The sequence below is a fragment of the Kogia breviceps genome, chromosome 1 (genome assembly GCF_026419965.1).
Source record: "Kogia breviceps isolate mKogBre1 chromosome 1, mKogBre1 haplotype 1, whole genome shotgun sequence".
Classification (NCBI taxonomy): domain Eukaryota; kingdom Metazoa; phylum Chordata; class Mammalia; order Artiodactyla; family Physeteridae; genus Kogia; species Kogia breviceps.
In genome coordinates this window covers 109,188,473-109,205,857 of record NC_081310.1, presented here as the reverse complement: position 1 = coordinate 109,205,857, position 17,385 = coordinate 109,188,473, and the positions used below count along the sequence as shown (strand labels likewise).

General features: G+C 34.4%; 1 protein-coding gene across 5 annotated transcripts in view; it reads right to left on the bottom strand.

Moving 5' to 3' along the window:
* Nucleotides 1–17,385, bottom strand: part of RNPC3 (RNA binding region (RNP1, RRM) containing 3) — a 49,395-nt gene that overhangs the window by 31,366 nt on the left and 644 nt on the right. For 4 of the 5 annotated variants that reach the window (XR_010841890.1, XR_010841891.1, XM_067040954.1 and 1 more), the window contains exons 2-9: nucleotides 16,249–16,296; nucleotides 11,964–12,082; nucleotides 11,011–11,094; nucleotides 10,481–10,592; nucleotides 9,319–9,387; nucleotides 6,340–6,482; nucleotides 3,185–3,310; nucleotides 346–497 (exon numbers count right to left, since the gene is read on the bottom strand). Coding sequence is in view for 3 of the 5 variants with exons in the window: in XM_067040954.1 (XP_066897055.1) it covers nucleotides 346–497; nucleotides 3,185–3,310; nucleotides 6,340–6,482; nucleotides 9,319–9,387; nucleotides 10,481–10,592; nucleotides 11,011–11,094; nucleotides 11,964–12,082; nucleotides 16,249–16,296 (853 nt within the window). In the remaining 2 variants the exon portion in view is untranslated. The remainder of the gene's footprint in view (nucleotides 1–345; nucleotides 498–3,184; nucleotides 3,311–6,339; nucleotides 6,483–9,318; nucleotides 9,388–10,480; nucleotides 10,593–11,010; nucleotides 11,095–11,963; nucleotides 12,083–16,248; nucleotides 16,297–17,385) is intronic. The other variant, XM_059053435.2, reaches the window with a different exon arrangement.

Genomic DNA, 17,385 nt, shown 5'->3' with positions numbered 1-17,385 from the left:
AAACAATCTTCCATGTCTTTTGGATTAAAAAAAATTTTTTTTACATGAAATCTACAACTCAAAAAATAATCACACTGCCTGTTTTCCTAACCAATAATACAGCTGTACTAATAAAACCAGAGCATCACATATAACAAGCAATGAAAAAACAGATCAATACAAGAAACTCATCATATTTTTAGTGTAAACATCAGCAAAATTCTAAAACACTAACAAAGACCTAATTGCCTATTTTAAATATATTCACAAATACTAAAAAACAAAAACATATAAAATTTAATTCTAATACAAAAAAAACTGAGAAGAATTTTTACATAGCATGTTAAAGAACTAGAACACGCTTACCACAATTTTGTTCTTCACAATTTTGTTCTTTTTCTAAATCTTTCTTAAATGCAGCTGACATGTCAGTAGATATATGGAATTCAATTTTTTTATTACCTACAGGTTGTGGTTGGTCAAATACATCCGACGGTAACAACACTGGATGTAAACTGCTGTTTACAAAGAATCACAGCATTACGTTGTAATTGCAAAGAAAATTTTGAGTAAAACATTATTTCATATTTACTTTAAATTTAAAAAGCTAACACTGATAAAACACACTATAGGCATTGAACAAAATAACTTACATTTAACTTCAATAAATCCTAGCAAATGTTCTCATATAGGTATTATTAAATTCCCAGTTTAGACAGATAAGGAGTTTGAGGCTAAAGGATGTTAAGAAATTACATAAAGTCACTCAGTAAATGACAGACAGGACTTTAGGACTATTGATTCTAAACTTCAGGATATTTACCAATAAGCAAAAAAGTTCATTCTATGTCTAATGTAAGCATTTGATGTGCTGCATTCTATATACTATATATAATAAACCTATGCAGGTCAATGCAGTAGCCACAAGCCACATGTGGCTAATAAGCATTTGAAATGTTGCTGTACTTATGCTCTAAGTACAAAATATACACCAGAGTTTAACAACTTTGTGTGAAAAAAGAAATATAAAACGTTTTAATAACGTTTTATATTAATTATATGTTAAAATAACATTTCAGATATAATCAGTTGGAAAAAAAAATTATTAAAATTAATTTTACCTTTTAATGTGGCTATTGGAAAATTTAATTGGTTCACATTACAGCTGACCCTTGAACAACTTAGGGGTTAAGGGCCCCAACCCTGCAGCAGTTGAAAAGCTGTATATAACCTCATCAGCCTTCCATATCCATGGTTCCTCTATATCTATGGATCCATATCTAGGGATTCAACCCACCTCAAATCATGTAGTACTGTAGTATTTGTTGAGAAAAAGTCTGCATATAAGTGGACCCACACAGTTCAAACCCATGCGTTGAAGGGTCAACTGTATTAATTTTTAATTGTTTGGTGCTGCTACAGATCAAAAGCATGGGACTGTGGTGTGAAAACATACCTAGGTGGGAAATATGCATCATATTATGTATACTTAACATGAAATAATAATTTAAAAAAACCCAAAGACCCATTCCTTTAAAAATGTAAAAAGATCATTTTAAAAAACTTCTTCCTCAATTTATAAAGTTACTTACAAGTTCAAGGGAAATCTACCTTGTAGAAAAGCTGAATAAAATTAAAATTGCAATTAATGGCAATTTTTATCTGATTAAGATATTAAAATACATAGAATTCCATGGCAAAAAGGCAAGTAAAATTTCTGCCATAATTTCAAAGAAAATTTGTTAAGCATAATGTCAGATGATCGGTGAAAAAGGGAAAAAAAGGACAATATATTTTAAACAAAATACACAGTAATAAGTACTATTTCACTGGCAATTTCTCTACTCTAACAGAAAGTTTAAGACATAGTCGGAAGTTAATTTATACCTAATAAAATTCTTTCATACCCATAGCCCTGACCATCACCCAACATCTACATAATTTTCCTGGAAAGTTTATTACAAGGTGATAAAGTCTGAAAGAAATTCTTAATTGTCTTTAATATCAATGGCATTACAATGGCTCCCTCAATGTATTCAAACACCATAACTTAAAATTTAAAGCAGATATCTCCACATCCTTTTAGCTTTCCCTTTCATCATTTCTATTCCTATGCACCAAACTTTCCTACCTCTGGAAACTCACTTTTTCATTCACACTGGATATATCTCTTCCCTGCCTAAGTTTTGCCTCTCATCCTTCAAGCCCAGCTCAAATGTCTCCTCTCTCTTAAAGTCTTTCCAGATTTCTTGACTGGCTGTGACTTCTCCTTCCTCACAACCCTTCATTCTTAGTTACATCTTCTTCTTATGTCATTTATTATAACTGCTAATGTGACAGTCAACTGTGCATACGGCTTACTTACCCATAAGACTATTAACTCACTGTTTGAAAAGATAGCATTGAGCTTTGGAAGAATGTTCCAAACCACATAATATTTAGCAGAGAACTTATCACATATTTGATAAATATTTAAAGGTGGGTCCTGTGTGCTAAGCCATGTGAACTTTTACCAGGTAGGGTACTTTGAAGTAAAAAAATGTTTGATATCAGGTAGTGGAGTTAGGAGAAATTAACAAAATTTCATATAAACACACTGGTGATGGATGCCATTATCAAAGCTGTGAATGCAGGAGGAGAAAGAGATAATGAAAGGAAAGTAAATGAATTTTGTTTTGGATAATATCTTAAGTGCCTACAAGACACTCTTGAGTATGCAAATAGGAAGCTGGAAATGAAGACTTCAGATCTCAGGAGGTTAAATCTAGAGATGGAGATTTGGAATCTATTAGCTGCAACAGGTGAACCATAAAAAAATTAATGATATTAACAAGGAGTATAAATATATGAACAGAAAATGACAATGGACAGGAGTATATGGAATCCAGTATTTTTAAAAAAAGCAAGTGAGTGAGTAAGAGAAAGTCACAAAAGAAAAAAGTAGGAAGGAAAAGAAGAGAGGAAGTAAGATGAGAAATAAAAAAAGAGAATGTAAAATTAAGGGTGGACAATTTTGAAACCTGGGGTAGTCAATAATATCAAATGCTGGTCAACCTTGAGAATTAAGGATACTTGTGAATTTGGCAAATAAGCAGCCAATGGTAAACAAGTGGACTGATGAAATAAAAGTCAGAGTGAGGAATGATTTAATCAATCAGACAAAGTACATACAGAACCCTTATCTTATAATCCAAAACAAAATTACCTGTGTGAAGCAGATGATGGTATACTCAACATATCCTTTATTTTTCTCTTTTTCCTCACATGGCGCTGCTTTATTGTTTTTGGTCTTTTGGGCTGAAGATTTGCTAGTTCCATTAGTTTGGTCATTCTACATTGGAGGAAAGAAAAGTAGAAAAGATTTCTTTTGTGTAGAAGCATAGCTATTTATAACTGCTTTTGTTAAACAAATTTGTATTGAGCTTATAAATTATAAAATGATTTGTATGGCATAAGTATAATTTCTAAGCCATCAAATAAGATATAATCAATCTGACAAAAGCTCAAGTTACAAATCTTCTTGCTCAACTTTCATCTTAGTTTGAAGGAATTGGGAATTTACTTAATTGCAATTTGTCATTTTTAAAGATATGTTTTACTAAAAAAATTATCAGTTGCCCAAATGACTGAACTTTGATGCCAAAAAGTTAAACAAAATACACTAAATATAATCTATGTAACTTTATTGCTCTTTTCTTGACTAATATTCAAAAGACCTTACAAACACAGTAAAATTATTTTGATTCATATTCTAATTATTAAAGAGAACATGGACTTAAGTACTTTTACTTAAAAATATTTTGTGCATAATTGCTGGAAAGCATCATGATATAAACAAGATACTTGAGAACAGAGTTTTCCAATACTATACTCTGAAGTAGCTTAATCAATCAAGGGGTGACAATTGATACCTTATACATAGCTTATCTCCATTATGATTATGAATAATATTTAGAATAGATCTTGTCTAAGCTTTCTTGGATCTTCCACAGGATCAGATAAAGTGCTTCCACAGAGCAAGTTCAAAAACCGCTAGTCACAGCTCTACTTCTCCAGAGTTAAGTTTGTGAAATTTGAAAGCAAAACAAGCACAGTAAAATGCAGTGAAGTTTTAAACCTTTTTTCCTTAAGCGAGGAAAAATGAAAAAATATGTTATAAATTTTTAAAGCCTCTTAACAATCACGGTTTACCAAAAATTTTATGAATAAATCCAGTTATACAAAATATATGTCTATATTCATAGATTGCTCACCCAAAGTATACTAAGGCTCTACAAAGTGCAAGGCATATGTTAAGTAAGTAATCAATAGATATTTGCTGACAAATACATAGTGGCATATTTTATAATATTTCCAGAAGATAACAGAGAAGCATGAAACCAGAGGTTAGTTCATGCAAAGGCTTTGTTCTCATGACTCAAGATGAATTAGCAGAATTCCTCACTACATCCCTAAATGGAAACCTAAATAAACAAAAACAAAAATGGTTTTAGCTAGCCTATTAAAGCATTTCTCATACTATCATTATTTTTGTAAAGAAAATAAGATTTACAGGTTAAGTAATTAGCCCATTGCAATGTTCTACATTCTTTATTTAGCAACAAGTTAGTCTATTAAGAAGTGCCAGCCTTCCTTATTGTCTCTATTCAAGACAGATACTCTATTCACTCCCATTTTAGTAGTTCCAACATAACTCCTTCCTTAGAAAGAGAAAATATATGGAGCCACCACTCAAGTGGATGTTGCCTCAGTAATAGTCAAATTGCTGCTGATTACTTGTATATGTTGATTAGATTCTCTGCTTGGATTTTGACTCCCGTCAACCACTCCTTCTGTATCTGGTTGCCTCTGTGTATATCTGCCTAAGATTCCCATCACTGGCCTACACAGGTATTTTAGGCTAGGGGTTGACAAATTACAGCCAAAGGACCAAATGTAGTCAGTGTCTGGTTTTTTTTTTTAGATAAAAAGTTTTGTTGGGGGCTTCCCTGGTGGCGCAGTGGTTGAGAGTTCGCCTGCCAATTCGTGCCCCAGTCCGGGAGGATCCCACATGCCGCGGAGCGGCTGGGCCCGTGAGCTATGGCTGCTGGGCCTGCATGTCCGGAGCCTGTGCTCCGCAACGGGAGAGGCCACAACAGTGAGAGGCCCGCGTACCACAAAAAAAATAAATAAATAAAAAAATAAAGTTTTGTTGGAAGATAGCAACATCCACTTATTTAGGTATCATCTATGGCTGCTTTCCACTACAACAGAACTCTTTGGCCCTATATAGAAAATGTTTAGCAATTCCTGTTTTAGGCTATGCTGTGGATTATATATCTGAACATTATTAACAATTTACTGCTCTTTGCCAGAATCTTTAAACAAAATATATGTAGATCATCAAGAACAACCAATAAAAGAATAATTCATTTGCAGTAATTTTTGTGAATGTTTCTCTATAAAATCCTATAGAATTGCTCTAGAAATTATTCTGAGGTGAATAAAGTCCAGGGGAATAAGCTGACAAAAACAGAAATACAACTTAATTTTGTTCTGTAAAGTCTCCACAAACACTGAATTAGTGAATAATGGATGTACCTGCAAGCATGTGCTCACATTTCATCAGTTGATCAATACGTACCTAGTTTTATGTGTGTTTCTGTTTAAGAACACCTTATTTAATATATACTGTTGATTCATTAACATTGTACTCACAGTCAGTAGTGCTATAACTCAGGCCTGAACACAGTTTATCTAACACACAGCATTTTCTCCATAAAGCACATCACAACCTTCTTGATGTTGGAAACACTAGACAGCACTTCAACACTATGCTTGGAGACCATTTTAAACAGCAAAATCAACAACAAACAGCACAAAAATGTGCAAAACATGGTACAACTAGACAGTGAAAAAGACACTTGTTTACGGTATGACAGCTGAAACAAGAAGGCAGAATGTCACCTTGTTCTACCTCATCTAGGAATGTGCATGTCAAGAGACTCACATTTTTCACCAGTCTGCACATGCCCATGTCTTCAGAAGAGCATAAAAGCATAGTATTATTGACGCTGAAGTCATAAATAAATTGTAACAAGTAGGCAAATTTGCAAATACAGAATCAAGAAATAATGAGGGTCAACTGTATACCATAATCATCAAACCAAAAACTTACTTATAATACAAAAATGTTCCCTTAAGTCTTGATATCTAGTTTCAGGTCTTAATCTATAGCACGATGGGGAGCTGGGGATGGACAAATTCTAAAGACCCCAAATTATGAAGAAGTATATGCAAAACTTAAGAAGAGCAAGAGACTCTCTCTCCCATATTCTATGTTTCTTAGAATCTAAACAAATATTATTTGACATTGCAAACCTTTGACGGTCTTCATCATCACTGCTTTCATATTCTGATTCTTTACTAGATAATTCCTCATCCTCATCTGGCAAAGGAGGTTCCTCCGGTGGCTGAGGAGATGCAGGTGGAAGAGGAGCATGTAGTGGCATATAGTCTTCATACTAATTAAAAGAACAAAGCAAAAATACTATGGTAATCTATGATGTTTAGAAAACCATTTCCATTCAGATACATGATTCTCACATCTCTCTACCTCATGATTTTCTTCTACACATTCAACATATATTGATGAAACACTTGTCTTAGCAGCCTTTAGCTGATCACAAAACTTGTTTCTTCTTCCTTGGCACTTAGCTGGACTAAATTTCCCAACCTCCTTTGCAGTTAGATTTCCCCTGAATTTTCGTCAATGAAATGTTAGCATAAAAAACTCCCACACATATAATTCTCTCTTCTTGATCTGCAGGCTGCATGGTGATGTCCTCACCAACTTGGGAATGCAAATAATGAAGATAACTTATCTTTTAAGTGACTCAGTAAAGGAGAACACCATTCTGCCTTACTTTTGGAATGAACTTGGCATGAGCAAGAAGTAACTTGTATTGTGTTAAATTACTAAGATTTGAGTTTTATTTGTTAATAACAGCTAGCATAATCTTTGCAATGTGCCAGGAATTGAGGTGTTGGGGTTATAAAGAAAAATTATGCAGCTAATAGTATACACATTAGGAAAGCAACCAATACACAATACAAAAGCAAATTTTCTATTTAAGTGTTAGTTCTCAAAATAATTTCTCATTGCTGTTATCTAAAAAAGTACTAAGGGTACATATATAATGGAATACTCAGTGATAAAAAAGAACAATGTAATGCCATTTGCAGCAACATGGATGGACCCAGAGACTGTCATACTGAGTGAAAGTAAGTCAGAGAAAGATAAATATCATGATATCACTTATAAGTGGAATCTAAAAAAATGGTAGAAATGATTTATAAAACAGAGAGTCACAGATGTAGAAAACAAATTTATGATCACCAATGGGGGGGAAGTGATAAATTGGGAGATTGGGATTGACATATACACACTACTATATATATAATAGATAACTAATAAGAACCTACTGTATAGCACAGGAAACTCAATACTCTGTAATGGCCTATATGGGAAAAGAATCTAAAGAAGAGTGGATATATGCATATGTATAACTGATTCACTTTGTTGTATACACCTGAAACTAACATTGTAAATCAACTATACTCCAATTAATAAAAAATAAATAAATAAAAATTAAAAAGTACTAAGAGTACTATAGCAAAATATTGGGTTGGCCAAAAGGTTTGTTCGTTTTTTTCCATAAGATGGCTCTATTAGTGGTTAGTTGTCTTTAACTTCATTCAAAACAATTTTGTTAGACTGCATTGTGACAGCTTGCCATATCAACGTGCATTGAAAAAAAACATCAAAACTGGTGAATTTTTGTGTGGCCATTTTAATATCGATGGAAGAAAAAAGCAACATTTTCAGCATATTATGTTTTATTATTTCAAGAAAGGTAAAAACGCAACTGAAATGCAAAAAAAGATTTGTGCAATGTACGGAGAAGGTGCTGTGACTGATCAAACGTGTCAAAAGTGGTTTGCAAAGTTTCGCTGGACAATGCTCCAGTCGGATAGACCAGTTGAAGTTGATAGCAATCAAATCGAGACATTAATTGAGATCAATGTCATAGCATGCGGGAAATAGCCGACATACCCCAAATATCCAAATCGAGCACTGAAAATCATTTGCACCAACTTGGTTATGTTAATCGCATTGATGTTTGGGTTCCACATAAGTTCAGTGAAAAAAATCCTTGATCATATCTCCGCATGCGATTCTCTACTTAAACGTAATGAAAATGTTCCATTTTTAAAACAAATTGTGATGGGCAATGAAAAGTGGATACTGTACAATAATGTGGAATGAAAGAGATCATGGGGCAAGCAAATGAACCACCACCAACCATACTAAAGGCCGGTCTTCATCCAAAGAAAGTGATGTTGTGTATATGGTGGGATTGGAAGGGAGTCCTCTATTATGAGCTCCTTCCAGAAAACCAAATGATTAATTCCAACAAGTACTGCTCCCAGTTAGACCAACTGAATCCAGCACTTGACGAAAAGCACCCGAAATTAGTCAACAGAAAATGCATAACCTTCTATCAGGATGATGCAAGACCACATGTTTCTTTGATGATCAGGCAAAAACTATTACAGCTTGGCTGGGAAGTTCTGATTCATCTGCCATATTCACCAGACATTGCACCTTCGGATTTCCATTTATTTTGGCCTTTACAAATTATTTTAATGGAAAAAATTTCAATTCCCTGGAAGACTGTAAAAGGCATCTGGAACAAACAGTTCTTTGCTCAAAAAGATAAAAAGTTTTGGGAAGATGGAATTATGAAGTTGCCTGAAATATGGCAGAAGGTAGTGGAACAAAAGGGTAAATATACTGTTCAATAAAGTTCTTGGTGAAAAAGAAAAATGTGTCTTTTATTTTACTTAAAAATTGAAGGCACTTTCTGGCCCACCCAATAATAACTAAAATTATTCAAGAGCAGACATAGCCTACCATTGAAATTATTGATAGATCTGCACAGTAAATTCTAATAAAAAATCATCAACCTTTTAAATAAAACCAGAAAAATGGAAATTTTAGACAATTCAGTATGTTAAATGTAACTATCCTATAGGATAGCACAACGTCCTAGGTCAAAGGGCTGAACAACAACACTGGCAGAAATGATGGCCTCTATTACCAAAGCATCTCTTTAATGTTCTGGTTTTCTCCCATTTTCAATTCTCCACTGGTCAATTATTATATTAACTTTACACTTGTTCTTCACTTTCAATACACATTCAATACACTGGAACAACATCTGTAAAATTTAGCCTCAATAATTTCACCTCAGGAAGAGAAATTTTGAATCTTGAAAATTCTAAGAGCTTTCTTACCATGGGAGGCCTTGCAGTAATTGGTCCAAAAGGTGTGGGCAAATTCATTTTATTCATAAGATGAAGCACCTTAATGAAAGTGGTAAAACATTTAAAATAAAATAGAAAAATGATGATTCAACTCATATCTGATATTTTATGTACTTAAAAACCTTGCAATAACACTATTCATTACTTTAGTGCAAAGGAAGGACCACCTCTTGCCTTTATAATCCCAGGACAGGGCTAAACTAGTATATCTCAGACACTGGTGTATCTCAGAAGATTAGCCTTCCTAAAATATTTGTCAATTCTACAAATACAATTATTCTCATTATTAAAAATGTCATGTTCTTACAACATAAAAATTTACTGAACTGTTTTTTCCCCTTGATTATTGTGAAATTACAAAACACAGAGAAGTACAACTAAGAAGATAGGTATCATCTATATTTTGTACTTAAAAGTACATTTTATTGTCAGTACTTTGAAGCATTTGCTGAGGGGTCCTCTATGTCCTTTCCTTTAAGAAAGGAAAAGGTGTATGCTAAAGGAACAAAGAATTACCAGAAATTATATTTCCCAAATTAGCTTATGTTTATTAGTATTATTAATACTAAACATGTATTTTTAAGCTATAGTTTGCCTTTACTTGAATGTAGTAATTTTTTATTACCTTTTGCAATGGAATGAATGTTTGTGTCCCCCCTCCAAAATTCTTATGTTGAATCCTAACCCACAATGGGATGGTATTAGGACATAAGGCCTTTGGGAAGTAATTAGGTCATAAGGGTAGAACCCCCATAAATGGGATTAGCGTCCCTTATAAAAAGCACGAGAGAGCTCTCTCACCCTCTTTCAGCTACATGAGGATACAAAGAGAAAACGGCCATCTGCAACCCAGAAGAGGGCCCTCACCAGAACCTAACTATGCTGGCACACTTATCTCTAACTTCTAGCCTCCGGACTGTGAAAAATAATTTTTTATTATTTAAAAGCCACCCAGGCTATGGTACTTAGTTATAGCAGCACAAGCTAAAACACCTTTAAAATACTGAAACATCACTGTTCCTATAGGAATTAGGCCTAATACTATTATAAAAAAAAGTTTGAGAATTAGCACGAAAAGTAACATATAAGGTTGTACAAGTACTTACTTTGAGGAACATTTTATTCTACTTACCTGTACGTAGAACTTAGGCACACTTGCCAAAGCATTTACTATGTTTGCTAGAATTGTGCTTGAAGGTGGTGGGTACATATACTTGAGGCATGAATTTAGAGGAAAGGTCAGCCTAAAAAGAATATTTAAAAATGCTTACTGTGTTTTAATAAGTTTCATTATCAATAACTCATTTTAGGTAACCTAATAACATACAAATTGCTCAAATGATTCAGTAAGAGTACTCTGTTCCTAACAGATCCAATTGATTACATTTAAAAAGAAACTTGCCTTCTGACTGCATTATAGAAGAATACAGCATTCCTTATCAGAGAACATCTTACAACTTTGAACACTTTAATGGAACCAAATTCAGTGACAAACTCTTAGAGCTCAGTATGTTTAATCAACACATTAAAAATATGTACGATATATAATAAAATGTTCTTTAAAAAATTATCTTATTTGCAATACACACACATCCCACACACACACCACCTATCCAAAACAAAACAAAAAGAACAATGAAATACAAAACAAAAAATGCTAACCCATGGTTTGGTGCAATTCCATTTTCTATGGTTAAACAATCAAGTTCTTTCTTTTCTTTATCATCTTCCACAGTATCATCAGACCTAAGAAATACAGAATCAAAGTTGATCTTACCTTTAGAAATAGAATGAAAAATTGCATACAAAAATGACATATTATCCTTTCAAACAGGGCATTATGAAAACAGTTCCTTAAGTAAAGCTTTCAACTATTTTTTAAGTAAACACCAATGAAAAAGAGCATCTATTGCAGATATTATAGAAGGCATGGCACATTTTCATTTACTCTTCACAGCAACCCTATAAAGATGGTATGATAAATCTCACTGACACCCCCGCCCCATCAAAACTGAAGTTCACATGGTATAAATCAGTGGCACACAAATTTCCTCAATGTACATCAATGAGGGTCTGTTAAAACTCAGACTGCTGGGGCCTACCCTCCTCCCCACCCCCAACACCCCAAATTTCTGATTCAGTAGGACTAGATTAAGGCCTAAGAATCTTTCTTTCAGTCAAGATCCTAGACGATACAGCCGGTACAGGGATTATACTTTGAGAACCACTGGTGTAAAGCAAATTATAAAAGTTATATAACTACAAAGAATTACAGCTGGGACCCAAATATCAGGCCACAGCTATTCATGACACCTTGCTATATCTAACACAAGGACTTTATACTAGTTACCTTCCCTCCACTTAAAGTTGAATGCTTTTCACCCTACTCTTTTCCCACTTCACATTGATTAATTCCTAATATTAAATCAATACTCAGGTTCCTAATGCACAATTAGGAATGAACAAATATATTGCTTTAATGTACTAGATTCAGTAGAGAGATATAACCATTTACTGTTTCAAATTATTTACCTGCTAGTCTGAAAACAATCCAAGAGCAATACAATGGATTAAAAAAAAACACTTTTAAAATGTACAAAAACCTATCTACATACCTTTTCTTTTTTTCAGTGCTTGCAGAAGGACATGGTGAATGAACCTGATCTTGCTCTTTTGCAAATTCAACAACTAAAGTATGACCTAAAAGCTTCAGTTGATGAAGTCTTGTCAATGCCTTCAGTTGGAAGAGTAAAAAAAAATTAATAATTATACCAAAATTATTTGTTAGAGACCATATATGAAATAATTTATACATGTTTTTTGTTAATGCTCTTAACATTTCCTTGGCTATTTCTTACCCATTTCTTATCTCAGGCTGCCAAGGCTTCATTACTTATTAAGCAACTACTTCCAATGACTTAGGAAAACTAAGATCTGGTTAAATGCAATGCTGCCTATACCCAGGCAGCTAAAAATGTTTAGAAAAACAAGTATAATGAATTGCGCTAGTCTCACTTTAAATTCACAACCACAAATCTGAGTGTGACCCTTAAGAAAACCACAGTCACATATTATATTAGTTCATACAACCACAAATCTGAGGGTGACCCTTAAGGAAACCACAGTCACATATTATATTAGTTCATTTTTTCTACCAATCTCTAAGACAACATTTTGTACTATTTCCTTCTTCCTCAACCTCACAATACTCCTGTCCCATTCTTTTAGCCTAGGATACTGCTTCCTACTTTGAGAACACTGAAGCAACAAGATGAGAATTTCAGATTCCCCACCATAACTTCCCATCTACCAGCTTCTGCATCCACATATTCTATCTTCTATCTGTTATCACATGTTAACAATCCATGCTTTTATTTAAATCCAGTTGTTTTACTTGTATACTAAATCCCAGCCTCTTTTCTGCTCTCTGGAACTGTACACGGTTTCTTCCTACCTACATTGCTAATCTTCTGTCCTCTACTGGATCATCGACATCAGCATACAATCATAGTCTGATTTCTCCCATCCTAAAAAATATTTTTTCTTCATCTGTTGATCCAACTTATCACTCTTCTCCACCTGCCCCCACCCCCCACTCTGCTTTAAATTACTCTTGCAGTAAAACTCAAGAATTATCTATGCCCTCTATCTAAAATTCCTCTCTGCCCATCCAGTCTCAAACTCACTCCAATCAGGTTCATGCCTTAATCAGTCCACTGACACTGCCCTTCATAAACAACAAATTCTGTACTGCCACACCAATGGTCAATTCTCAATCTTCATTTTACTGCATTTAACACAATCACTCCACTCCCTCCTTCATACATGTTCTTCACTTGGTGTCTAGACACTATAATTTCCTACAGGTTTCTTCCCAGCCCATTGGTTTCTACTCCTCACTGTGGCTTATGCCGTCTCAAACTCTTAATGTTGTCATACTCCAGAGGTCTATTATTGGTCCTCTCTATCTAATCCAGCACCCTAATTTTAAAAACCATCTCTATGCTGATGATTTCCCAACTTATAATTTCAGCCTAAACCTCTGTCCTTAAATCCAGGAACATACATCCAAACTACTGGAAAGCTTCTCTTAATTTTAAACATTTTAAAATTAAGACTTCAGGAATTGAATCTTCTCTCCCCATCCCCCTTCAAATGTTCTCTGTCTAGAACCTTCCGATGGTAACCCCCTTCTTTCATTTACTCATGTCAAAAATCTTGGAACCGTCCTTAACACCTCTTTCCCACATTGCATATCCAAGCCACTGAGAAATCCTGTTTGCTTCTACCTACAAAATATATCCAGAATCTGACTATTTCCTACCATCTCTACTGCTACCATCACGGTCCAAGCAACCATCATCTCTGGACCGAATTAACAGTATAACCTTTTAACAGATTTCCCTGTTTCTACTCTTCCCTGCCTTCCATCTACTCTCAACACAAAGTAATACTTTTAAATATAAGGTGAATTATGTTACTGCTTTGCTCACAATACTACAATGGCTCCCAATTTTACTCAGAGTAACATCTATGGTCCTTACAGTACCTACATGATATGGCCCTCTTACTTCTCTGACCTCAAATTCAATATCTCCCCTCATTTTTTTTTGCTTTAGCCACAAGCTAGCACATGCCAGCTATTCCTCTTACTGGAATGCACTTCCCCAAAATTCCCTTAGCTAACTTCCTTCACTTCCTTTAAAATGTTGCTCAAATATGACCAAAACTACCTTAACTGTAGCTTAATCTTCCCAACCTAGCACTCCTGATCCTATTGTTCTTTTTTTATAGCATTTATCATTTTCAAAAATATTAAACTCATTAAGTGTATTATTTATGGTCTGTCTCCCCTTTGAGAATGTGAGCTCTGATAAGGGCATCAATCTGTGTTTTATTCATTGATATATCCCAAGACCTAGAGCAGCATCTAGCACATAGCAGGCACTCAATATTTTTTGAACAAATGGAACTTTAGGCCTTAACAGGGACTATAATTTTATTCTACCATCGTTATGCATCCTTATTCGACTCCATTATACAAAGCAAGTTTCTATATGTTTCAATAATTTTCAAGTCCTTAAATCATCCTAGACCTCTTACTATCAGTGAGCCTTTGATTATTTGAAATACGGCTCAATTGCTTTAAGTTTCTTCCTCTCAAAAATGTATGTCACACATTCTTTTCAAAGTTATGGCTTTTGATTTTTACTGTTAGACAATGACTGGTTCCATGCCCTCTCCTCCAAGTTAATCTTGACTCTAAAACAAGGTGGTTTTCATTACCATATTTTACTAAAAACTTTTTATGCTATATTCCAAAAGGTCTTTTCTGAAAAAAAAATTTTCCTATACTTTAATGCATATAATGTGAAAGTCCTCTGTAATCCCATCCTTGGAGAAAGACATTTATTATTCAATTTGGTGTACAGCTCTGCTACATTTTGTTCTATGCATAAACTAACATACAGAGTATTGATACTAGTTTTCCAAAATTCCAAGGTTACATATTATATGTTTTGCAACTTTATTCATGTACTCTATCTGGGCTACATTCCTTATTAATACATATTCATTTGAGCTCATTCTCTGAGGGTTGTAGTCCAGTGTATGGATATACTACAATTTAAAGTATCCTTTCCTCTTATTGGTAAGAATTTGGGTCATTTCTATAGTTTCACAATAAAAATACTTTACTAATAGACTGTGTTCATTCTTCACCTGTGTCATCACAGGTTAAAACTCTCTTCTCCTTGCATCCATGAGAATTTATTTTCTAGTTCTACTTCCTTTTTAACTTCTCACTCCCAGTCTTCTTTGCTGGCTCTTCTCCCTTTGGGCAACCATATCCATTTACCTTGTTGAGGAAACTCCATTTTTAACCCTGCCTCAGCTCTAGGCCCATCTTTTTAATTGTTTTTAAAATATTTCCACAGAAGTAGCTCACAGACTCCAAAAAATTAATAGATAATATGTGAATTCATTACCTACCTTTGCAAACATCCTCTGAATCCTGCCCCTCATGTCAACTAATGTAATAACCCAATAACTCAGTCCAAAAATTTCCAAGTATTCCCTCTCTCTCAACCACTACATCTACAGGGATCACAGGACCAACAAACACAATCTCTACCAAATGTATATCTACTTCTTCCTTTGCCTTCTTACTGCCTTATTCAGATGCTTTCTCTTGCCTTAGCCATTATAACATTTCTCTTGTCTTCGCTTTCCATTTGGTCTTCCTAACTCTAATCTTTTTCCATATCCAATCCATTACATGAACTCTACCAGATATCTTTCACAGACCTGACCATATTACTGGTCAGCTCAAATATATCAAGTGCCTTAAGAATAACTACTAAACAAAATTCAATCCCTCCCTCCTTCCACCCAAATTTAGACTCAACCTATCTTCCACTTAGAACTTTCCATGCCCCACAGCTTTATTTAGTGTTCTCTAAACCTGGAAGGTCCACCTCCCTTTGTTTTCTTCTCAAAATCTAACTAATCATTAAAGGTCTACCTCAAAGGTCACCTCCTTTGCAAATGATCACCTAGGATTTTTTTTAATATACATATTTTCCATTTAATGCTTAAAACATCTTGTCTTGCATCAGTTACAGAGATAGTTATCAATGTTTGCATCCTTTAGAACTTATCGTTTTTAATTACATATGAGATTACAATTCAATTTTAATTCATGTTCCAGTTACTCTACCAGTCTTATGTCCAAACACTGGGCAAAATCTGCCAAATGACAAACCAAACGTAGCCTATGGGGCAAACTCAGAAAATACAAACCCTTCTGCTTTTAAAAAGCATAGTTTAACGTTATGCTCCATTTTTGAACTAAAACTGGATAACAGAAAATTGTTAATAATAGAAAAGAAAAAGTCATACCTTTATAGCTGCTTTTTCATTAGGGAAAGTAGCAAAAGCTGTATGTTTCTGAAAAACAAGGTACAAATTATTTCAAATATAACTTCTCATAAGGAAGTCTGATATTTTACCAGTTGACAGTGATTTGATACATTAATAAAATCACAGGAAATCCAGATCATTTAATTGATTACTAAATTCAGTACACTGCTTTTGAATCAGTTTAGGATCAAACTTCTTTGAGATGAAACACTTTCTCATATAAAGGGGCGCACACACACACACACACACACACACACACACACACACACACACACACACGGCATGTTTTGCATATATTTTCAAGTAGTTCGACAGTCCATAAGTTTAAAAACCCCTACTATACACACAGGACCGCCCTTAAACCATCCAAAAATATAAAATACCTTCCATGTATAACGCATCTAAGATCTAAACTTTCCTCTATATAGCCAAATGCAAAGTTTAAATTGGTCTTTCTAACTCAGTAATTCTCAACCCTGGCTGCATTATTAGAGACACCTGGGGAAACTTTAACCACTGATGTTTTGCCCCATCACAGGCCATCTGGCAGAAACTTAACATCACCACTGCTATTTTAATGGAGAGAACTCATCTAAAACATCTTCATGTATAAAGCAAAATAAAGTAATTGTGTACATCCCAGTGATGGACTTTGAACAGTCTTAAAATATTGCTCCCTGAAGGATTCCGTTGGAAATTTTTTATGAAGAACATCTTCGTCAAAAACTTAGTAGAAATCCTGTAACTAGTTTACTCAAGTTACCGACTACAGTAGTTTCTCCTCTATTTTGATGAATGTCTTAACGCTGGCTTATAAGTAAGCCAAGATTTTTAAACAGTCCTTCGTTACATACTTCTGAGAGTACTCTTGAGCCTAAGAGAAATACCTCCAAATTCAGAGGAGTTTCGAGATTCCCAGGATGGGAAAATGGAACATAACTAAGCTTCTCTTTTCATTTTTTCTTCTTTGCCTTTCTCACTTGCACTTTTCCGCAGCGTGGCGACTAACCTAGGCTCGAGCCAATTAAAACTTGACTTGGGACGCAAGATATTTTGATATGAAAGAGGAAAGACTGGGAAGCCCCCACTACACAAGCGCATCTCCCTCACTCTTTT